At 38.9% G+C, this 24,662-nt stretch overlaps 1 protein-coding gene across 5 annotated transcripts in view; it reads right to left on the bottom strand.

Annotated features, from left to right (window-relative positions):
- pbl (epithelial cell transforming 2 pebble) overlaps nucleotides 1-24,662 on the bottom strand; it is a 233,775-nt gene that overhangs the window by 50,167 nt on the left and 158,946 nt on the right. For all 5 annotated transcript variants that reach the window (XM_053780057.2, XM_053780056.2, XM_053780055.2 and 2 more), the window contains 3 exons: nucleotides 19,099-19,218; nucleotides 16,635-16,782; nucleotides 2,987-3,141 (listed from right to left, as the gene is read on the bottom strand). In XM_053780057.2, coding sequence (XP_053636032.1) covers nucleotides 2,987-3,141; nucleotides 16,635-16,782; nucleotides 19,099-19,218 — 423 coding nt within the window. The remainder of the gene's footprint in view (nucleotides 1-2,986; nucleotides 3,142-16,634; nucleotides 16,783-19,098; nucleotides 19,219-24,662) is intronic.

Raw genomic sequence — 24,662 nt, 5'->3', positions numbered from 1 at the left:
CAGATGGCAACTGTTAAAACTGGAAGTAGGGAAGACAGTTTTAGCAGAAGACCAGTCAATAGGATGACTGCGATCTCTGATGTGACAGAAAAGAGGATTGTTAGTGTCAGCAAGCCTAATGCTACTTCTGTGCTCCCTAAGTCTGTCAGAAAGAGATGGACCAGTTTCTCCAAAGTACTGAAGAGGACAGGAGGAACAAGAAATAGGAGCATCTATAGAGGGAGGAGAAGTATGAACGAGTTTAGTGTGAAGAGAGTTAGTCTGGCATAAAGGAAGTTTGATGTCTAAGGAATGGAGAGAGTTGTTGAGATTAGAAAGACTGGAAATGGAGGGAAGGCAGAGGACAGAAGAGTTCCCAGGAGTAGAGAGTTTGGGAGGGAAGAAATTACGTTTAGCACATGAGAACACAAGAGTCAATGAAATGGGAGGGGTAGCCAAGATGGGAAAATGAATTATGAAGAGTGGTAATTTCTGACTGAAGGAACTGAGGATTACAAATGTGGAGAGCACGGAGAAAGAGGGAGATAAAAACTCTTTTCTTGACAGAGGAAGCATGATAAGAAAAGCAGTGAATGTACATGCAACTGTACATAGGCTTGCAGTAAACGGAAAAGACAAAACCTGTGTCTGAGCGGTGGACATGGACATCAAGGAAAGGAAGCAAGGAATTAGATTCCCATTCAGCTTTAAACTTAATGGAAGGGGCAAGGTTATTAAGAGCACCAAGAAACGGTTGGACGAGACTAGAGTCAAGAGGCCACAGAGCAAAGATGTCATATTCACTCTGAATCTTATATGAATCTTGTATGAATCTTAGTCCTGGTTTCATCTCTGAAGATGCCTTTTTTTCCCACTACATTGTAAAATGCTCCAAACTTCAGAACACCTGTGACTTAACCTGATTCCTTTTTCTTTTTCTTCTTCTCCCTCTTCCCCTTTCCTCTTTCCTTTTTCTCCTTTGGGTTGTCTTTTTTTCTGCCTTGGGTATTTGTTTCTTCATTTTTTATTTATTTCCCCCTTCCTCTGTGTTCGTGCTCGTACCCTCTGTGGGCACCTAGCTCCCCTGCAGTGCTCCTCTTTCTCAGTATTTGACTAGCTCCTCCTCCTCCATACTACCTTCCTCACTACTACTTTCTACCTCCACTACTACCACTACCACCTCCTGCCTATATATACTCCCTCCTCCTCTCCTTTTCATTAGTGTGACTTTATAAATGGTCCAAGTTGGACTGAAATGTCGTCATACGCTCCTCTCTTCTAAGTGCGGGTTATTTGTGTATTGTTCCAGTCACAGTATTGCACCTTCTGTTTTTGTTATCAGTGCCTTTTATTGCTGCCACTTCTTTTTTTTTTTTTTTTTTGTGTCCTACCAGGTTTTCTCACTATATTTTCTGTCTTCCTTCTGCTTTCCTAAAATTCACCTACTATAGCAAACTTCAAACTTAGGAATCACACTTTTTTTTTTTTTATCACATGAGCTATCTCCCATCAAGGCAGGGTGACCCAAAGAAGGAAACATATTCATCATCACTTGTAAAGCAGATGTCTTGCCAGAAGTGTACTGACATACATTTCAAATATGATCTGAACCACAACATTCCCTGCCCATCTATCAAGAGTGAAAGCATCTCCAGAACTCAAGTCTGGCTAGTCTGTTTTCTGAATCCCTTCAAAAATGAAGCCTTGTTCACACTCCAATAGCATGTCAAATCTCCAAAACCACCATTCTTCACTTACTCCAATCTAATATGCTTGAACATATCTGCTGAATGATCAAGCCTCCTACCATTCATAAACCTCCTTCACCTCCTCTCTCCTACTCTTTGAGGAATGTCCCCTACTCCTTCTGTCCATGCTGAATTTACACTCCCTCTTGGTTAACCTATCTGTTCTATTCCTTTAAAGTGTCCAAACCATCTCACATATCCTCCTATGCTCTCTGACTCATACCATTTTCCAATATTTATGCCCATTCTTTGCATGAAGGCAAAGAGGGGAATGTATGAGAGTATAGTTATACCAATGCTCTTGTATGGGTGTGAGGCATGGGTTGTGAATGTTGCAACAAGGAGAAGGCTGGAGGCAGTGGAGATATCATATTTGAGAGCAATGTGTGGTGTGAATATGAATCAGAGAATCCACAGTTTGGAGATTAGGAGGTGTGGGATTACCAAAACTATTATCCAGAGGGCTGAGGAGGGGTTATTGAGATGGTTTGGACACGTAGAGGATGGAATGAAATAGAATGACTTCGAGCTTGTATAAATCTGTAGTGGAGGGAAGGTGGGATAAGGGTCAGCCTAGGAAAAGCTGGAGGGAGGGGATAAAGGAGGATTTGTGTGCGAGGGGCTGGGACTTCCAGCAAGTGTGTGCGAGCATGTTAGATAGGAGCAAATGGAGACAAATGTTTTTTAGGACTTGATGTGCTGTTGGAGTGTAAGCAAGGTAACATTCATGAAGGGATTCAGGGAAACTGGCAGGTTGGACTTCATTCCTGGAGATGGGAAGTACAATGCCAGCATTCTGAAGGAGGGCTGTTAATGTTGCAGTTTTATAACTGTAGTGTAAGCATGCCTCTGGCAAGACAGTGATGGAGTGAATGATGAAAGTTTTTCTTTTTCGGGCCACCCTACCTTGGTGGGAAACGGCCGATGTGTTAATTAAAAACAATAAAAAATAAAAAATTCTCTACATAATATTCACACCATACATTAAACTCAAACATGACATCTCCACTGCCTCTAGCCTCTTCCTTGTTGCAATATTTACAGACTGCCTCACACTCACATTCATGTGTTGATGCAACTATGCTCTTATACATTACCTTTCATTTGCACCCGTTGATACACTTTTTCCATTTTACACCAGCCTCAACATTCTACCTATTTTTTTTTTCCCTCTAGTTATTACATATCAAATTCATTATCAATGCTCAAATGGATCTTCATACCTGTTAATACAAAAAAAAATTCCACAATGAACTTACTACATCATTTCTACAGGCAATATTTGCAACAGTTCGACATAATGTCTTAAGAAAATTAGACTTGGTAGTATCATCTTGTATTAGGGTAAATGTGAAGAGACGCTCCTTCAGTTCCTGATTGCTCCGGATTACCAAGGCAAATACATTATGACAATCTGTCAAAAGAAAAAAATATTAAGAATAAATATACAATTTGTCTCCCAGTTTTCCCTATTCATAAGGTGAGGAAACACTTGCCCAGAAAGAATGGAAAAGTTTTCTATGAAAAAAGTGTGTTGAATTATTGAATGAACAAAAATATTATGAGGTTCCTCTCCTAAGTGTAGGTTTGCGGTGACTAATTAACAACTTACACTTCATATTTCTCAAATTCCATACAAGTACAAAACCTTAAGAGTTCACTGTCTACAAAAACAAATCAATTAATATTTATGACTACTTTAATTATAATTTTTACTGACACAAAATAAATTTAAATGTTAACTACAGTATCATGTTTTGCAGTTCACTACTTTTACAATAATTTACAGCTTGTAATTAGAAATAAAATTTTTACTGGTAGCAATTCAGAGTAGCCTGTAATGTCCAAAAAAAATTCCTGAATTATTTAAGACAAAGACCTAATTAGCTGCAGAACAAGCTTTTATAAGTGAGACAATGTTTGGCTTTGTGGAACATTTTATCAGTTCATGACTGGATAAATCTCTACACAAAGCAAAACACTGTCCTACCAAAAGCTTCCTGTAACTTATGATTTTATCTTCATAATTGTCAACAATATGCTGCTTCATCCATCCAAATTATTGTAAATCAATATATCTTCCATATCTACCATATAAATTTTAACTTGAAATTGCAAAACTATGAACATTTGTGTAAATTTTATCACATGATTTATAAAAGACAAGTACATAAAATAATCTGGAAAAAGTTCTACCACAAACCCTATACTACTTGTACATATGCTGTACACCTGACCATCAGGTAACCTGGTAGCTACGTTCCTGAAAACAGCAAGTAATCAAAACAGAGTGTAAACTGAACTGAAGAATATTTGGGAAAAATAGGATTACATTCATTAAACCCCCAAAAAATGAAAAACAAATTCTGCATAGGTCTCAAAATTGTAAAAAAAAAAAATGCTAATACAGGTCCTCCATCACAAATCCGGCATCACTGGGACCTGTAGTGTGCCGGATTACTGAGTTTGCCATATTACAGAGTGGTTAGGTTAGAATAGACTTAATAAAATTAACCAACTTGACTTAACAAAGTCCATTGAACATTGGCCAAAATCGAACATTTCAGCAACTTTGAGCTCAATATCACAGTACTTTTCGTCGTGAAAGCAATCAAAATCATATCTATTTCTGTAATATATCTTCCATTCTATCATATGAGACCAAAAAACAAGAATAAAACCACAAATACCATACGAAAATATACCGCAAAGAGGCAGCTAATGGCTGAGAAGTGAACTCCCTTATTTATTGTCCGTTTTTTTTGGTGTACATTAAGAAGCATCTTTCCATCATACATTGCCCAAGTTTCAATAAGATAGTCCAACAAACAACTGAGAAAAAAAAATATTTACCAAAAATCATACATGGCAAGCTCAAGCCAGGTACTGGAAATAAAGTCACTCTGTCTGATGTTTTTGGGTTATCCTAGGTTCTCTATACATACACTGCTATGTATGATGATCTACATAACTGTAATTGTGTATACCTGAAAAAACTTACTTATTTAATTACTTCTATTCTGTTGACTGAGTACAAGAAACTGCCCATTCACCCATTTCAACTACCCAATAAAGTGGTCAGAAATTGGCAATTTGGCCAATTTCACACAAATTTCAACAGATGGCAATTTCAAAACAGGGTCCAGAATTAACAATGCAGACATTCCTGGCACTAAAATAACATTTTCTCTGTTCATTAGTTGCAGCTCCAGGCCCCTCTTATACTACCCTGGCTTACAATTTAGAATTTTTATTCACACAAAAAATAGAAGACTTACTGTTATGCAGACTACTGCATTATCGTAATAATTGTATAAATAATGTCAACCCATTCTTGACTGTGTATTGTTATTTGGACTGGCAGGCACACACGTATTAGACTTCTTCTTTCTTTCAATGCACCAGCCGTATCCCACCGAGGCAGGGTGGCCCAAAAAGAAAAACAAAAGTTTCTCCTTTTAAATTTAGTAATATATACAGGAGAAGGGGTTACTAGCCCCTTGCTCCCGGCATTTTAGTTGCCTCTTACGACATGAATACACGTATTAGACAGTGACGTCATTTGTTTACTCTTGAACATAGCTAAAGAATGGAACATTTCCGTTAATGTGAGCGCAATTTCAAGGTACAGCGGACCCCCATATTAAGACGTCATCGGAATAAGTAATAATCAGAATAGGTAACGTTTTTGCATCAAAATATTGGCTTCGTGAACGCCACTGAACTCGGTATAAGTCGTTCGTGTCAGGGCCTAAGCCGCCCAGTATGCTATTGTTTACTAGCCACCGAGGATGATCCCACGCATTCATACACTACATTTTGTATTATTCCATTCTTTTTAGTGCTTGTAACTGTTTAAGGGCAATGTGTGGTGTAAATATTATGCAGAAAATTCGGAGTGTGGAAATTAGGAGGTGTGGAGTTAATAAAAGTATTAGTCAGAGGGCAGAAGAGGGGTTGTTGAGGTGGTTTGGTCATTTAGAGAGAATGGATCAAAGTAGAATGACATGGAAAGCATATAAATCTATAGGGGAAGGAAGGCGGGGTAGGGGTCGTCCTCGAAAGGGTTGGAGAGAGGGGGTAAAGGAGGTTTTGTGGGTAAGGGGCTTGGACTTCCAGCAAGCGTGCGTGAGCGTGTTAGATAGGAGTGAATGGAGACGAATGGTACTTGGGACCTGACGATCTGTTGGAGTGTGAGCAGGGTAATATTTAGTGAAGGGATTCAGGGAAACCGGTTATTTTCATATAGTCGGACTTGAGTCCTGGAAATGGGAAGTACAATGCCTGCACTTTAAAGGAGGGGTTTGGGATATTGGCAGTTTGGAGGGATATGTTGTGTATCTTTATGTGTGTATGCTTCTAGACTGTTGTATTCTGAGCACCTCTGCAAAAACAGTGATAATGTGCGAGTGTGGTGAAAGTGTTGAATGATGATGAAAGTATTTTCTTTTTGGGGATTTTCTTTCTTTTTTGGGTCACCCTGCCTCGGTGGGAGACGGCCGACTTGTTGAAAAAAAGAAAAAAAAAAAAATGCTAAATAAGCCACCATGGGCCCAAAGAAAGCTTCTAGTGCCAGCCAGCTGAGAGAGAGGTGAGAATGTGCCTTTTTCAGTGATTCTGCAATATGTATGATACTAAAGCAGCATGAGTCTATAAAGGCTATAGCGGCAGCCAGCGATAAAGTGTAGCATTAACTGTAGCAAGTAAGTTAAGCAAGTAATTGATAGAAAAAGGACAGCACGAACCTTCCTCCATTGTTGTTGGAGTTACATAGAGTGACTGACAACACCGCAGTCTCTAGGCTCTACCGTCTCCACCACCACTATGTACGGCTTATGTCTCAGTGGCCCTTATACACTCAACAACAACACAGCAACACTCGTGACATAATGACGTATTTTATTCATTCTAGAGTATATGTCATGTTTCTATGTTATTAATATTGTTTATTATGTCATATTAGATGAATTATGCTAGATAAATAAGCCGTAGAGCTGATAGTAGTATCATATTGAAGGACTATCTTGTGTCTCCCAACACAATTCCTAACATGCGCCAGAAACAGACCTCTCTGGAAAACTTTTTTGAGCGGCATGAGTCCAGTGACTCTCAAGCTAGTCCTAGTGGCATTAAAAAACAAAGGAGGGAAGTAACCCAGGATAAGGACTTGGTACCTGAAGTCTTTATGGAGTGGGATTTCCCTTAAAAACAATAAAGGTAAGTGTGATGTTACTGTTTTATTCTCCATGCATCATTGTTTCCTGTGTAGGTAAATGTATATTTCATGTAGAAAACATTTTTTTAACACTTTTGGGTGTCTGAAACGGACTAATTGGATTTCCATTATTTCTTATTAGGAAAATTAATTCAGATTAAGTCAGATTCGCTTTAAGACACTCTCTCTGGAATGGATTATGTTATCCGGGGGTCCACTGTACTTTTCGTTGAGAAAGCAATCAAAATAATATCTATTTCTCTAATATATCTTCCTTTCTATCAAATGAGACCAAAAAAACGAGAATTCAACCATAAAAACCACACGTAAATACAGTGGACACCTACCTTACGAACGCATCGCATTACGTTAAATCCGCCAAACGAAGCATTTGAACGCAAAAATTTTGCCTCGCCTCATGATAAAAAACTCGCCTTACGTGATTCGTCTGGGACGCGTCCCAAATGTGGCCTCAGCGCCAGTGTTTACAAGCCAGCCAGTGAGGTCGCATCTACGTATACATTCGGTACATTCCACATTATCCCAGTGTTTTTAGTGTTTGTAGCTGCAAAATAAGTCACCATGGGCCCCAAGAAAGCTTCTAGTGCCATCCCTGTGGTAAAAAGGGCGAGAATTAGTATGGAATTGAAAAAAGAGATTAAGGAAATGTGTGCAAAGTGGGTTGAACTGCAAACCTTCAAGGATGAAAATCACCCTGACACAGCTACTGCAAACCGTGTTGGCAACCTGTACAATGACAATGCTATGGCCCATTTTAGGAAAGTCTTAAAGGAATGGGAGGTACAGAGCTCTATGGACAGATTTGTTGTGTGACAGAGGTCCAGTGACTCTCAAGCTGGTCCTAGTGGCATTAAAAGAAGAAGGGAAGTAACCCCAGAAAAGGACTTGCTACCTCAAGTTCTAATGGAAGGGGATTCCCCTTCCAAACAATAACTTCCACACTCTCCCCTCCTCCCATCCCATCAATCATCACCAGATCTTCGATAAAGGTAAGTGTCATGTATTCTATTCTTAGTAGAGTAGTAATTGTGCATGTCTTCTTCAGTTTGTGTGTATTAAAATTAATATTTCATGAGGTAAAAAATTTTTTTTTTCATACTTTGGGGTGTCAGGAACGGATTAATTTGATTTCTATTATTTCTTATGGGGAAAATTAATTCGGCAAACAATAATTTCGGCTTACGATGAGCTCTCAGGAACGGATTAATATTGTAAGGTGGGGTCCACTGTAAACCGCTATGGGGCTGCTAATGGCTGAGAAGTGAACTCCATTATTTACGGTCTGATTTCTTTCATTTTTGTTGTATGTTAAGAAGCATCTTTCCATCATACATTGCCCAAGTTTCAATATGATAGCCCATCAAACAAATGAGAGAAAAAAATAATAAGCATAATAATTATAATATTTTTTCTTTAACAAGTAGGCCGTCTCCCACCGAGGCAGGGTGACCCAAAAAGAAAGAAAATCCCCAAAAAGAAAATACTTTCATCATCATTCAACACTTTCACCTCACTCACACATAATCACTGTTTTTGCAGAGGTGCTCAGAGTACAACAGTTTAGAAGTATATACATATAAAAATACACAATATATCTCTCCAAACTGTCAATATCCCAAACCACTCCTTTAGAGTGCAGGCATTGTACTTCCCATTTCCAGGACTCAAGTCCAGCTATATAAAATAACCAGTTTCCCTGAATCCCTTCACTAAATATTACCCTGCTCACACTCCAACAGATCGTCAGGTCCCAAATACCATTTGTCTCCATTCACTCCTATCTAACACACTCAAGCACACTTGCTGGAAGTCCAAACCCCTCGCCCACAACACCTCCTTTACCCCCTCCCTCCAACCTTTTCGAGGGCGACCCCTACCCCGCCTTCCTTCCCCTACAGATTTATATGCTCTCCATGTCATTCTACTTTGATCCATTCTCTCCAAATGACCAAACCACCTCAACAAACCCTCTTCAGCCCTCTGACTAATACTTTTATTAACTCCACACCTTCTCCTAATTTTCACACTCCGAATTTTCTGCATAATATTTACACCACATATTGCCCTTAGACAGGACATTTCCACTGCCTCCAACCGTCTCCTTGCTGCAGCATTTACAACCCAAGCTTCACACCCATATAAGTGTGTTGGTACTACTATACTTTCATACATTCCCTTCTTTGCCTCCATAGACAACATTTCTTGCCTCCACATATACCTCAATGCACCACTCATCTTTTTTCCCTCATCAATTCTATGATTAATCTCATCCTTCATAAATCCATCCGCTGATATGTCAACTCCCAAATATCTGAAAACATTCACTTCTTCCATATTCCTCCTCCCCAATTTAATATCCAATTTTTCTTTATCTAAATCATTTGATACTCTCATCACCTTACTCTCTTCTATGTTCACTTTCAACTTTCTACCTTTACACACATTCCCAAATTCGTCCACTAACCTTTGCAATTTTTCTTAAGAATCTCCCATAATACAGTATCATCAGTAAAAAGTAACTGTGTCACTTCCCATTTTGTATTTAATTCCCCATAATTTAATCCCACCCCTCTCCCGAACACCATAGCATTTACTTCTTTTACAACCTCATCTATAAATATATTAAACAACCATGGTGAAATTACACATCCCTGTCTAAGACCTACTTTTACCGGGAAGTAGTCTCCCTCTCTTCTACACACCCTAACCTGAGCCTCACTATCCTCATAAAAACTCTTTACAGCATTTAGTAACTTACCACTTATTCCATACACTTGCAGCATCTGCCACATTGCTCCCCTATCCACTCTATCATATTTTTTTTTTTTCAACAAGTCGGTCGTCTCCCACCGAGGCAGGGTGACCCAAAAAAGAAAGAAAATCCCCAAAAAGAAAATACTTTCATCATCATTCAACACTTTCACCACACTCACACATTATCACTGCTTTTGCAGAGGTGCCCAGAATACAACAGTTTAGAAGCATATACGTATAAAGATACACAACATATCCCTCCAAACTGCCAATATCCTAAACCACTCCTTTAAAGTGCAGGCATTGTACTTCCCATTTCCAGGACTCAATTCCGACTATATGAAAATAACCGGTTTCCCTGAATCCCTTCACTAAATATTACCCTGCTCACACTCCAACAGATTGTCAGGTCCCAAGTATCATTCGTCTCCATTCACTCCTATCTAACACGCTCATGCATGCTTGCTGGAAGTCCAAGCCCCTCGCCCACAAAACCTCCTTTACCCCCTCTTTCCAACCCTTTCGAGGACGACCCCTACCCCTCTTTCCTTCCCCTATAGATTTATATGCTTTCCATGTCATTCTACTTTGATCCATTCTCTCTAAATGACCAAACCACCTCAACAACCCCTCTTCTGCCCTCTGACTAATGCTTTTATTAACTCCACACCTTCTCCTAATTTCCACACTTCGAATTTTCTGAATAATATTTACACCACACATTGCCCTTAGACAGGACATCTCCACTGCCTCCAACCGTCTCCTCGCTGCTGCATTTACCACCCAAGCTTCACATCCATATAAGTGTTGGTACTACTATACTTTCATACATTCCCTTCTTTGCCTCCATAGATAACGTTTTTTGACTCCACATATACCTCAACGCACCACTCACCATTTTTCCCTCATCAATTCTATGATTAACCTCATCCTTCATAAATCCATCCGCTGACACGTCAACTCCCAAGTATCTGAAAACATTCACTTCTTCCACACTCCTCCTCCCCAATTTGATATCCAATTTTTCTTTATCTAAATCATTTGATACCCTCATCACCTTACTCTTTTCTATGCTCACTTTCAACTTTCTACCTTTACACACATTCTCAAACTCATCCACTAACCTTTGCAATTTTTCTTTAGAATCACCCATAAGCACAGTATCATCAGCAAAAAGTAACTGTGTCAATTCCCATTTTGAATTTGATTCCCCATAATTTAATCCTACCCCTCTCCCGAACACCCTAGCATTTACTTCTTTTACAACCCCATCTATAAATATATTAAACAACCATGGTGACATTACACATCCCTGTCTAAGACCTACTTTTACCGGGAAGTAGTCTCCCTCTCTTCTACACACCCTAACCTGAGCCTCACTATCCTCATAAAAGCTCTTTACAGCATTTAGTAACTTACCACCTATTCCATAAACTTGCAACATCTGCCACATTGCTCCTCTATCCACTCTATCATATGCCTTTTCTAAATCCATAAATGCAATAAAAACTTCCCTACCTTTATCTAAATACTGTTCACATATATGCTTCAATGTAAACACTTGATCTACACATCCCCTACCCACTCTGAAGCCTCCTTGCTCATCCGCAATTCTACATTCTGTCTTACCTCTAATTCTTTCAATTATAACCCTACCATATACTTTTCCTGGTATACTCAGTAAACTTATTCCTCTATAATTTTTACAATCTCTTTTGTCCCTTTTCCCTTTATATAAAGGGACTATACATGCTCTCTGCCAATCCCTAGGTACCTTCCCCTCTTTCATACATTTATTAAACAAAAGTACCAACCACTCCAACACTATATCCCCCCCTGCTTTTAACATTTCTGTCATGATCCCATCAGTTCCAGCTGCTTTACCCCCTTTCATTCTACGTAATGCCTCACGTACCTCCACCACACTTACATTCTGCTCTTCTTCACTCCTAAAAGATGGTATACCTCCCTGGCCAGTGCATGAAATTACCGCCTCCCTTTCTTCCTCAACATTTAAAAGTTCCTCAAAATATTCTCGCCATCTACCTAATACCTCCCTCTCCCCATCTACTAACTCCCCTACTCTGTTTTTAACGGACAAATCCATACTTTCCCTACGCTTTCTTAACTTGTTTAACTCACTCCAAAATTTTTTCTTATTTTCATTAAAATTTCTTGACAGTGCCTCTCCCATTCTTTCATCTGCTCTCCTTTTGCACTCTCTCACCACTCTCTTCACCTTTCTTTTACTCTCCATATACTCTGCTCTTCTTATAACACTTCTGCTTTGTAAAAACCTCTCGTAAGCTACCTTTTACTCTTTTATCACACCCTTTACTTCATCATTCCACCAATCACTCCTCTTTCCTCCTGTCCCCACCCTCCTATAACCACAAACTTCTGCCCCACATTCCAATACTGCAATTTTAAAACTATTCCAACCCTCTTCAACCCCCCCACTACTCATCTTTGCACTAGCCCACCTTTCTGCCAATAGTCGCTTATATCTCGCCCGAACTTCCTCCTCCCTTAGTTTATACACTTTCACCTCCCTCTTACTTGTTGTTGCCACCTTCCTCTTTTCCCATCTACCTCTTACTCTAACTGTAGCTACAACTAAATAATGATCTGATATATCAGTTGCCCCTCTATAAACAAGTACATCCTGGAGCCTACCCATCAACCTTTTATCCACCAATACATAATCTAACAAACTACTTTCATTACGTGCTACATCATATGCCTTTTCTAAATCCATAAATGCAATAAAAACTTCCCTACCTTTATCTAAATACTGCTAACATATATGCTTCGATCTGTTGGAGTGTGAGCAGGGTAATATTTAGTGAAGGGATTCAGGGAAACCGGTTATTTTCATATAGTCGGACTTGAGTCCTGGAAATGGGAAGTACAATGCCTGCACTTAAAAAGAGGGGTTTGGGATATTGGCAGTTTGGAGGGATATGTTGTGTATCTTTATATGTGTATGCTTCTAAACTGTTGTATTCTGAGCACCTCTGCAAAAACAGTGATAATGTGTGAGTGTGGGGAAAGTGTTGAATGATAATGAAAGTATTTTCTTTTTGGGGATTTTCTTTCTTTTTTGGGTCACCCTGCCTCGGTGGGAGACGGCCAACTTGTTAAAAAAAAAAAAAAAAAAAATGCTTCGTTGGACTGTGAGCAAAGTAACATTTATGAAGGGATTCAGGGAAACCGGCAGGCCGGACTTGAGTCCTGGAGATGGGAAGTACAGTGCCTGTACTCTGAAGGAGGGGTGTTAATGTTGCAGTTTAAAAACTGTAGTGTAAAGCGCCCTTCTGGCAAGACAGTGATGGAGTGAATGATGGTGAAAGTTTTTCTTTTTCGGGCCACCCTGCCTTTGTGGAAATCGGCCAGTGTGTTAATAAAATAAAATAAAATATATATGCTTCAATGTAAACACTTGATCTACACATCCCCTACCCACTCTAAAACCTCTTTGCTCATCCGCAATTCTACATTCTTCTTGCCTCTAATTCTTTCAATAATAACCCTACCGTACACTTTTCCTGGTATACTCAGTAAACTTATTCCTCTATACACGCTCTCCGCCAATCCCTAGGTACCTTCCCCTCTTTCATACATTTATTAAACAAAAATACCAACCACTCCAACACTATGTCCCCCCCTGCTTTTAACATTTCTGTCATGATCCCGTCAGTTCCAGCTGCTTTACCCCCTTTCATTCTACGTAATGCCTCACGCACCTCCCCTACACTCACATCCTGCTCTTCTTCACTCCTAAACGATGATATACCCCCCTGGGCAGTGCATGAAATTACCGCCTCCCTTTCTTCGTCGACATTTAAATGTCCCTCAAAATATTCTCGCCATCTACCCAAAACCTCCATCTCCCCATCTACTAACTCCCCTTCTCTGTTTTTAACTGACAAATCCATTTGTTCCCTAGGCTTTCTTAATTTGTTTAACTCACTCCAAAATTTTTTCTTATTTTCATTAAAATTCCTTGACAGTACTTCTCCCACTCTATCATCTGCTCTCCTTTTGCACTCTCACCACTTTCTTCACCTTTCTTTTACTCTCCATATACTCTACTCTTCTTATAATATTTCTTTGTAAATACCTCTCATAAGCTAACTTTTTCTCTTTTATCACACCCTTTACTTCATCATTCCACCAATCACTCCTCTTTCCTCCTGCACCCACCCTCCTATAACCACAAACTTCTGCCCCACATTCTAATACTGCATTTTTAAAACTATTCCAACCCTCTTCAACCCCCCCACTACTCATCTTTGCACTAGCCCACCTTTCTGCCAATAGTCGCTTATATCTCGCCCGAACTTCCTCCTCCCTTAGTTTATACACTTTCACCTCCCTCTTACTTGTTGTTGCCACCTTCCTCTTTTCCCATCTACCTCTTACTCTAACTGTAGCTACAACTAGACAATGATCCGATATATCAGTTGCCCCTCTATAAACATGTACATCCTGGAGCCTACCCATCAACCTTTTATCCACCAATACATAATCTAACAAACTTTCATCACATGCTACATCATACCTTGTATATTTATTTATCCTCTTTTTCATAAAATATGTATTACTTATTACCAAACCTCTTTCTACACATAGCTCAATTAAAGGCTCCCCATTTTCATTTACCCCTGGCACCCCAAATTTACCTACTATTCCCTCCACAACATTTTTTCCCACTTTAGCATTAAAACCCCAACCACAAGTACTCTCACACTTGATTCAAAACTCCCCATGCAATTACTCAACATTTCCCAAAATCTCTCTCTCTCCTCTATACTTCTCTCTTCCCCAGGTGCATAAACGCTTACTAAAACCCACTTCTCACATCCAACCTTTATTTTACTCCACATAATCCTTGAATACATGTATTATAGTCCTTCTTTTCCTGCCACAGCTTATCCTTCAACATTATTGCTACTCCTTCTTTAGCTCTAACTCTATTAGATACCCCTGACCTAATCCCATTTATTCCTCTCCACTGAAACTCACCCACCCCCTTCAGCTTTGTTTCACTTAAAGCCAGGATATCCAGCTTCTTCTCATTCATAACATCCACAATCATCTCTTTCTTATCATTCACACAACATCCACGCACATTCAAACTTCCCACTTTGACAATTTTCTTCTTCTTATTCTTTTTAGTAATTTTTACAGGAAAAGGGGTTACTAGCCCACTGTTCCCGGCATTTTAGTTGACTTTTACAACACACATGGCTTCCGGAGGAAAAATTCTTATTCTACTTCCCCATGGATATAAAAGGAAAAGTAATTAGAACAAGAACTAAGATAAAATCGAAGAAAACTCAGATGAGTGTGTATAAATAAATGTGTACATGTACGTTTAGTGTGACCTAAGTGTAAGTAGAAGTAGCAAGACGTACCTGTAATCTTGCATATTTATGAGACAGACAAAAGACACCAGCAATCCTACCATCATGTAAAACAATAACAGGCTTTTGTTTTGCATTCACTTGGCAGAACGGTAGTACCTCCCTGGGTGGTTGCTGTCTACCAACCTACTACCTATATTGACCAAATTGTACCAAATAGCAACCCATCACATCTTTATCAAACAACCATATATCTAAGATAGTAGCAACTAAGATTATTATAGTTGGGGGATGGGGGAGAGTCCTAAACCTGCAGATTTTATACAGCATTTGAGGGAAAGGGGAGGTAGTCAAGTTTGATTCAAAGACTAAGAAAGTGCCCTTCTCTGCCATCAAAGAGCCTCCCTTGAGGGTAAAAAAAAAAAAAAAAAATCTGTGGGAGGCAGTGTGTGAAGGAGGGAGGGAGGCAGTGCTTATGACTAATGTCCCAAAGTAAAGCATGGCTAAGCATAACATTTTGGGCCCTCATACAAGATAGTAAGAAATAAAAGTTGTACAGACAATTCATCTGGGCATCACCTGTGTTTAAGTCTCATTATCAGTGGGGCCATAGTCACCAACCAGGGGGTTAGCTCCAGTTCACTCCCACTCTGTAAACTCAAGTGAGAGCACTGAATAACCATTACCACACATCCCACAAAATGCAATACATGTATTTTTCTTGCTACCTTACTGCTCTTTGTAGTAATTACTGTAGTGCATTTTGATTTGAATAAGCAACTGCCTTTGGTAAGCAAATGTTATGGAGAGAAATTACTAGCTGATAAGAATGCAGACCACACCACCACCACCCTCAACAGTGAACATGCCTCCATTCTCTCCCTTACACTAAATCCAACACTTCACCCATCACAACATTCCTCCACATCTCTGAACTGTCTGTAAAGCATATTATAATACATGCAAGGGGCTGATAATGTCATATTAAGTGGAAGAGTGAGGAGGGAAGGGACTGTCAGCCATAACACATGCTCTGGTGTAGTACATGTAATCCACTGTCCTTGCCAACTTTCATGTCTCCCACATTTTTGTTTCAGTTACATTTATCTCTGGTGTGTAAGAGTATGATAAAGGTGTGGTGGGTTTCTATTTGGTTAAGAATGTGAATTTCATAATTAAAACTGTTGGGGATAGGATCAAAGTTTTCCTCAGGTGATTTATGGATTAATTACTGGGGTGCTAATAGTAGCCCAGTAGATACATGACTACTGTGGCTTTTATGATAAAAGCATATTTAAACTTAGATGTCCTTAGAAATATATCTAGATAAAGAGCCACTGCAGATTTGTTTAGTATGAAAATACTTAAGTGTTGCATTTAATCAAATTAGTTCCCATTCATGGAAAAAAGCAAGCTCTCTTTTATCAGTCATTTTGTGAGGTTGTGCAGCCAATTGCAGATACTGGTAATTAAGTGTACAGTTATGAAAGCGTGCACAAAGTAGAGAAGAGAGGGAAAAACTTCCATAAAGTGCATCACTATACTAACCTTCAGTTTCCCGAATGTCAACAATTCTCTTGATATGTGCTAAGTTCATCATTTCAAGATGTTTGTAGGTTTTGATGGTTTTAAAATTATGTAAGTTGGCTCTACTAGGGCTTTTGATACTGTTGTATTTACTCTTCTTTTTACATATCTGAAAATACATAAATTTTAATATAAACATCAAGTGCCAAGACAAAATATTTCTTCTTCTATAAATAAGAAAGTTGAAAGTGAACATAGATAAGAATAAGGTGGTGAGGGTATCAAACGATTTAGATAAAGAAAAATTGGACATCACATTGGAGAGAGGGAGTATGGAAGAAGTGAATGTTTTGAGATATTTGGGAGTTGATCTGTCAGCAGATGGGTTTATGAAGGCTGAGGTTAACCATAAGTAAAAAGGTGAGTGGTGCACTGAGGTATCTGTGGAAACAAAGGAAAACGTAATCCATGGAGGCAAAGAAGGGAATGTACAAGAGTATAGAGGTACCAACACTCTTATATGGGTGTGAAGCATGGGTTTTAAATGCTGCAGTGAGGAGGAGGCTGGAGGCAGTGAAGATGTCGTGTCTAAGGGCAATGTGTGGTGCAAATATTATTCCAGAGAATTCTTAATGTAGAAATTAGGAGGTGTGGAGTTACTAGAAGTATTAGTCAGAGGGTTGAAGAGGGGCTGTTGAGGTGGTTTGGTCATTTAGAGAGAATGGATCAAAGTAGAATAACTTGGAGCTTATAAATCTGTAGGGAAAGGAAGGAGGGGTAGGGGTAGTCCTCGAAAGGTTGGAGGGAGGGGGTAAAGGAGGTTATGTGGGCGAGGGGTTTGGACTTCCTGCAAGCGTGTGTGAGCATATTAGATAGAAGTGAATGGAGATGAATGGTTTTTGGGACCTGACGAGCTGTTGGAGTGTGAGAAGGGTAATATTTAGTGAAGGGATTTAGGGAAATATCTGGTTAGCTGCACTTGAGTCCTAGAAATGGGAAGTACAATGCCTGCACTTCAAAGGAGGGGTTTGGGATATTGACAATTTGTAGGGATTTCTCAATTGTCGTATATGAGTACCTCTGCAAAGACAGTGATTATGTATGAGTGAGGTGAAAGTGTTGAATGATGATGAAAGTATTTTCTTTTTGGGGATTTTTTCTTTTCTTTTGGGTCAACCCTGCCTCGGTGGAAGATGGCCGATTTGTTGAAAAAAAAAAAATTTGTACAGAGGGAGGTTTCAAATTGTGAAAGTACGTAATACCAGAGGTGACGACAAATAAGACTTTAAGAATGCTAGAAACAGAGAAATAAAATAGCTTCAGAATCCATGGAAAAATCATAACTAGCTGAAGCACCTTCAGCAATCTTAGACATGTAGTTTAAGATAAAGTTTAAATTAAGCTTCAGAAATAAGCTGATAATAAACTAAGTGCACATTAGTGAACAAAAATGTTTTATAGTTAAACTAACTATGTTGCAAGTGTCTTACAGAGATGTAATTCAGTTTAGGCATGATACTTCAGGAACCAGTTTTGAAAAATTTTCTACATCCTCAGCCAGGCACGTAACCAGATTTTCACATTGACCACCTGATCATGCTGGCTATTACTATCTGGAATTACCTACATTTGCTTTGTCATGCTCTTTAAATATTAGGAATTTCTATATTAAAATTCCTAAATCATGAATTCAAAGCTCAGAGATTAGCAGGTATGGGGGTTACCAAAAGTACTGTTCTAAGGCTGAAGAGGGTTGAGGCAATTTGGATATTTAAGGTATGAAGCAAAATAGGATGACCAGGAAGGTGTGTAAATCTGGGGTGGAAGGAAAATAAGGTAGGGTTGTCTCAGGAACAGTTGAAGAGAGGGGGTAAAAGTGCTTTTGAGTGCTACAGGCTTGGGCATCCAGCAGGCTTGTGTGTGTGTATTAGATAGAAGTGGAGGGAAGTGATTTTTATGACTTGATATGCTGTTGAAGTGTGAGCAAGAAAACATTTATGAAAAAATTCAAGGAAACTGGTTAGCTGGACTCCAGCCCTGATGGTGGGAAGTGCAGAGCTTCCACTCTGAAGGAGAGGTGAAGATGTTGTAGTTGGCGGGTAAGCTGAACTATGATGTCAGCACACTTCTGGCTAGACAGTGATTGTATGAATGATGGTGAATGTGTTTTCTCCTTTGGGTCACTCTGCCTTGGCGGGAGACAGTCATTGGTGTAAGACAACCTATTTAAATGTTATTAGGTACACAACACAAATAACCTGCAGAGGAAAATGAAACTTATGATGACCTTTCGGTCTGACTTGGAACATTAACTAGTCACACAGAAGTGCAAAGGGAAGATAGTCAATATAAACATGAGAAGGGGGGCAGGGCCAGGAGAATGAGAGGTGGGATACTAAATTCCACTACTGATAAATACTGAAGGTTATACACGTCTGTGTGTAAATTAATTTATTGATGCAATTTTAAAGTCAACTTCACCTACCTCCAAAACATCGTTGAACAGGAATAAGGTGAGTGTATCACCCCGACCACTACAGCAGTCACTCAACTCAGTCACATCTACTTTGCTCATATACATACGATGAGATGCTACCAGGTTTGGCTGTAGATCATAAATGTGTAAATTTCAAATAATATTTTTAAAGTAAAAAATCATAATAATAAGAATAGCAAATCACCATTATTAATTGGTAAATCTGTAGGCAATTTAAAAAAAAAATTTAATTGAACATCTTTCCCTGGGTCAGGTTATTTTCTTCATTACTATTAACCCCTTTGACTGTTTCAGCCGTATGCAGTGGACCCTCGACCAACCATATTAATCCGTTCCTGAGAGCTCATCGTTAATCGAAATTATCGTTAGTCGAGTTAATTTTCCCCATAAGAAATAATGGAAATCAAATTAATCCGTGCAAAAAACCCAAAAGTATTGAAAAAAAAATTTTTACCACATGAAATATTAATTTTAATACACACAAACTGAAGAAGACATGCACAGTTACATGACACTTACCTTTATTGAAGATCTGGTGATGACTGATGGGATGGGAGGAGGGGAGTGTGTTGATGGTCTTAGTGTTTAGAAGGGGAATCCCCTTCCATTAGGACTTAAGGTGGCAAGTCCTTTTTCGGGGTTACTTCCCTTCTTCTTTTAATGCCACTAGGACCAGCTTGAGAGTCACTGGACCTCTGTCGCACAACATATCTGTCCATAGAGGCCTGTACCTCCCGTTCCTTTATGACATTCCTAAAGTATTTCACAACATTGTCAGTGTCACAATTAAACACTTGTTCAGGTTTCAATTCTTCACTGTCTATGTACTCCTTGAATTCCTGCACATATTTTTCAGCTGCGTTTTGGTCCAAACTGGCAGCCTCACCATGCCTTATCACACTATGTATGCCACTACGATTCTTAAATCTCTCAAACCAACCTTTGCTGGCCTTAAATTCACTCACATCACCACTAGTTGCAGGCATTTTTCTAATTAAATCCTCATGCAACTTCCTAGCCTTTTCACATTTGATCGCTTGAGAGATGCTATCTCCTGCTATTTGTTTTTTGTTTATCCACACCAATAACAGTCTCTCAACATCTTCTATCACTTGCGATCTCAGTTTCGAAAACATAGTTGCACCTTTGCCAAGAACAGCTTCCTTGATTGCCGTTTTCTTGCCCACAATAGCAGCGGTGGTTGATTGGGGTTTTGTGTACAACCTGGCCAGCTCGGAGACACGCACTCCACTTTCATACTTAGCAATGATCTCTTTCTTCATATCCACAGTAATTCTCACCCTTTTCGCTGTAGGGTTGGCACTAGAAGCTTTCTTGGGGCCCATGGTCACTTATTTTGCAGGTGCAATCACTAAAAACGCTGTGATAATATGAAATGTTCCGATTGTATATTTGGATGGGACCGCGGTGGCTGGTTGGCTTGTAAACACTGGCCAGAAGTGGACGCGTCTCAGACGAAACGAATCGTGTTGGTAGAGTTTTTTAGCACTAGTTGAGGCAAAATTTTTGCGTTAAAATGTATCGCTAGTTGGATTTAACGTTAGACGATGCCATCGTTGGTCGAGAGTCCACTGTATATACGTCTTACAAGCCAGTGTTTCTGACGTATATATACTCAATAATTCTAGTGGCTTCAAATCAAGCAGAAAGCTGGAAGGCCCACATGTGAGAGAATGAATCTGTGTGGTCAGTGTGCACTGTATAAAAAAAATCCTGCAGCACGCAATGCATAATGCGAAAAAAAAACTGTTCTTTTAATTTAAACGCCGACTTTGAGGTGTATTTTCGTATAGTATAGTATTTATGGTTGTATTCATGTTTTCTTGGTCTCATTTGATAGAGTGAAAAACATATTACAGAAATAGTAGTGATTTTGATTAGTTTCCCGACGAAAACGACCTTGAAATTGAGCTCAAAGTAGCGGAAATGTTCGCTTTTTTACCAATGTTCAAGAGTAAACAAGTCACACCACACGTCCAATACATGTCAACTGGGGAGTCTAATATTCTTTCACTAGTGCACTGATATTATTTATACCATTTTTACAATAATGCAGTAGTCTGCATAACAGTAAATCTTCTAATTTTTTGTGTGAATAAAAAATCAAAATAGAAAACGAGAGTAATATAAGAGGGGCCTAGAGACACTACTAATGAACACAGGATATGTTATTTTAGTGCCAAGAATGTCTGCATTGTTTATTCTGGACCCTATTTTGAAATAAACAATGCAGACATTCTTGGCACTAAAATAACATATCCTCTGTTCATTAGTAGTGTCTCCAGGCCCCTCTTATATTACTCTCGTTTTCTATTTTGATTTTTTATTCACACAAAAAATTAGAAGATTTACTGTTATGCAGACTACTGCATTATTGTAAAAATGGTATAAATAATATCAGTGCACTAGTGAAAGAATATTAGACTCCCCTGTTGACATGTATTGGACGTGTGGTGTGACTTGTTTACTCTTGAACATTGGTAAAAAAGCGAACATTTCCGCTACTTTGAGCTCAATTTCAAGGTCGTTTTCGTCGGGAAACTAATCAAAATCACCACTATTTCTGTAATATGTTTTTCACTCTATCAAATGAGACCAAGAAAACGAGAATACAACCATAAATTCTATATGAAAATACACCTCAAAGTCAGCGTTTAAATTAAAAAACACAGAGGTTTTTCTTCTCATTATGCACTGCGTGCTGCAGTGCATAATGAGAATTTTTTAATTTGTGCAAAATTGGCCAAATTGCCAATTTCTGACCACTTTATTGGGTAGCTAAAATTGGTAAAGCAGCAGTTTTTTGTACTCAATTGATAGAAAAAATGGAGTTCCAAAGAAATTGCTAGGAGTTTGGTCGACTGGAACAATGGAATTGACTGAAAATAGGGCTCTAAATCTGTGAAATCGCCAATGCATATATATCGCCGCGATTGCTAAGTTCGTGGGAGCGTAATTCCATAAGTTTTCATTCAAATTTCATACTTTTCATGACATTAGAATTGGGAAAAAGATTCTCTATCATTCCAAAAGAATTTTTTTTTTTTTCAAATATTTTTCGACAGAATGACAATTTCAGAAAGGGGCTTGTGACAGTCAAAGGGTTAAATAAATTTCCAGGGCCCAGTAAGCCTTACTGTTGCCTTCTCCATTCAGTGTGATTATGCTTCACAGCGATACAGTAGAAGCAATTACATTTACTGACTCCAATGTAAACATGAGAAAAGATAATTCAAATTAACCAACTTAAAGTTTAATTAGGAGGCACATCTAAGTAGAACTTAAGGTAGCTAGGAGACTAATATAAATAAACACAGTGGAACCCCGGTTATAGGCTGTCGCGGAAATTGGCTGATTCAGAAATCGAGCACTTTTATCGGCAAAATTTTGCTTTGGATATCGGCCATGCTCTCAGAAATAAGCCATACGAGACGTGTCACCACCAACCGGTGATGTTCTTCCTCATGCGTATCACACTCAGTCTGAGCGTCCCTCTCGTTGGATTAGGAAAACTTTGCGGCTTCATCCATTGTCTCAGGTGGTTTATTGCTGATTGCAACTGTGAAATAACCAATCATGGGGCCACAGAAAGTTCAGAGTGCCAGCCCTTTGGTAAAGATGGTGAGAAGCACGATAGAATTCAAGAAAGAACTCGTAATAAACAATATAAACATAGAAACACAATGGAAATAAGTCACTCTGTCTGACCTTTTGGGGTATCCTAGGTTCTCTACACATATGCTGCTATGTATGATAATCTATGTAACTGCTATGTATGATGATCTATGTAACTGTATCTAAGTAACTATATTTTTTGTTAATACTTTTGGGTGTCTGGAATGGATTACTGTAATTGCATTTACATTATTTCTTATGGGAAATAATGATTCGGTTTTAGGCCATTTCGAACTGAGGCCAACCTTCTGCTATGGATTATGGCCAATAAGCAGGGTCCCGCTGTACAGTGGAACCTCTACTTGCGAGCGCATCCACGTGCGAGTTTTTCCAAATACGAGCAGTTGATGGGTTGATTTTTTGCTTCCATATGCGAGCAAAATTTCAATAAGCGAGCAAACCTCAAGGGAGGTTCCTAGACACTGGTGAGGGGCTCTTGCTCTGGATCTAGGGAATTGTATCTCATTTGTTTTTTGGACTATCTTATTGAAACTTGGGCAATGTATGATGGAAAGATGCTTTTTAATGTACACCAAAAATGAAAGAAATCGGAGCATAAATAATGGAGTTCACTTCTCAACAATTAGCCACCCCTTTGCAGTATTTTCGTATGGTTTTTATGACTGTATTCTCATTTTTTTGGTCTCATTTGATAGAATGGAAGATATATTACAGAAATAGATATAATTTTGATTGCTTTCATGACGAAAAGTACCTTGAAATTGAGCTTGAGAGAGAAATGCTCGTTTGCTTGCCTATGTCCAACATGCAGTCATGAATGGGTTGACATTATTTATACAATTATTGCAATAAGGCATAACAGTAAATCTTACATTTTTTGTGTGAAAAATTACAAATTATTTATATTGTAATAATAATAATAATAATAATAATAATTGTAGGTATAGGCTGGTAGACAGCAACCGCCCAGGGAGGTACTACCGTCCTGCCAAGTGAGTGTAAAATGAAAGCCTGTAATTGTTTTATATGATGGTAGGATTGCTGGTGTCTTTTGTCTGTCTCATAAACATGCAAGATTTCAGGTATGTCTTGCTACTTCTTCTTACACTTAGGTCACACTACACATACATGTACAAGCATATATATACACACCCCTCTGGGTTTTCTTCTATTTTCTTTCTAGTTCTTGTTCTTGTTTATTTCCTCTTATCTCCATGGGGAAGTGGAATAGAATTTTTCCTCCGTAAGCCATGCGTGTTGTAAGAGGCAACTAAAATGCCGGGAGCAAGGGGCTAGTAACCCCTTCTCCTGTATATATTACTAAATTTAAAAAGAGAAACTTTAGTTTTTTCTTTTGAGCCACCCTGCCTCGGTGGGATACGGCTGGTATGTTGAAAGAAAGAAGAATAATAATAGTATAATAATATAATACAACCATAATAGAGGCGAGGGTCTTGGCAAGAGGCGTGGAGTTAAAAGATAAAGAATCACACATAAAGCGGGAGTTGTCACAGTTGCTCTTTGCTGATGACACTGTGCTCTTGGGAGATTCTGAAGAGAAGTTGCAGAGATTGGTGGATGAATTTGGTAGGGTGTGCAAAAGAAGAAAATTAAAAGTGAATACAGGAAAGAGTAAGGTTATGAGAATAACAAAAAGATTAGGTGATGAAAGATTGGATATCAGATTGGAGGGAGAGAGTACGGAGGAGGTGAATGTATTCAGATATTTGGGAGTGGACGTGTCAGCGGATAGGTCTATGAAAGATGAGGTGAATCATAGAATTGATGAGGGGAAAAGGGTGAGTGGTGCACTTAGGAGTCTGTGGAGACAAAGAACTTTGTCCTTGGAGGCAAAGAGGGGAATGTATGAGAGTATAGTTTTACCAATGCTCTTA

Source organism: Cherax quadricarinatus, chromosome 27 (assembly GCF_038502225.1).
Source record: "Cherax quadricarinatus isolate ZL_2023a chromosome 27, ASM3850222v1, whole genome shotgun sequence".
In the NCBI taxonomy this organism is placed as follows: domain Eukaryota; kingdom Metazoa; phylum Arthropoda; class Malacostraca; order Decapoda; family Parastacidae; genus Cherax; species Cherax quadricarinatus.
This window is presented reverse-complemented; position numbering and strand designations above follow the sequence as displayed.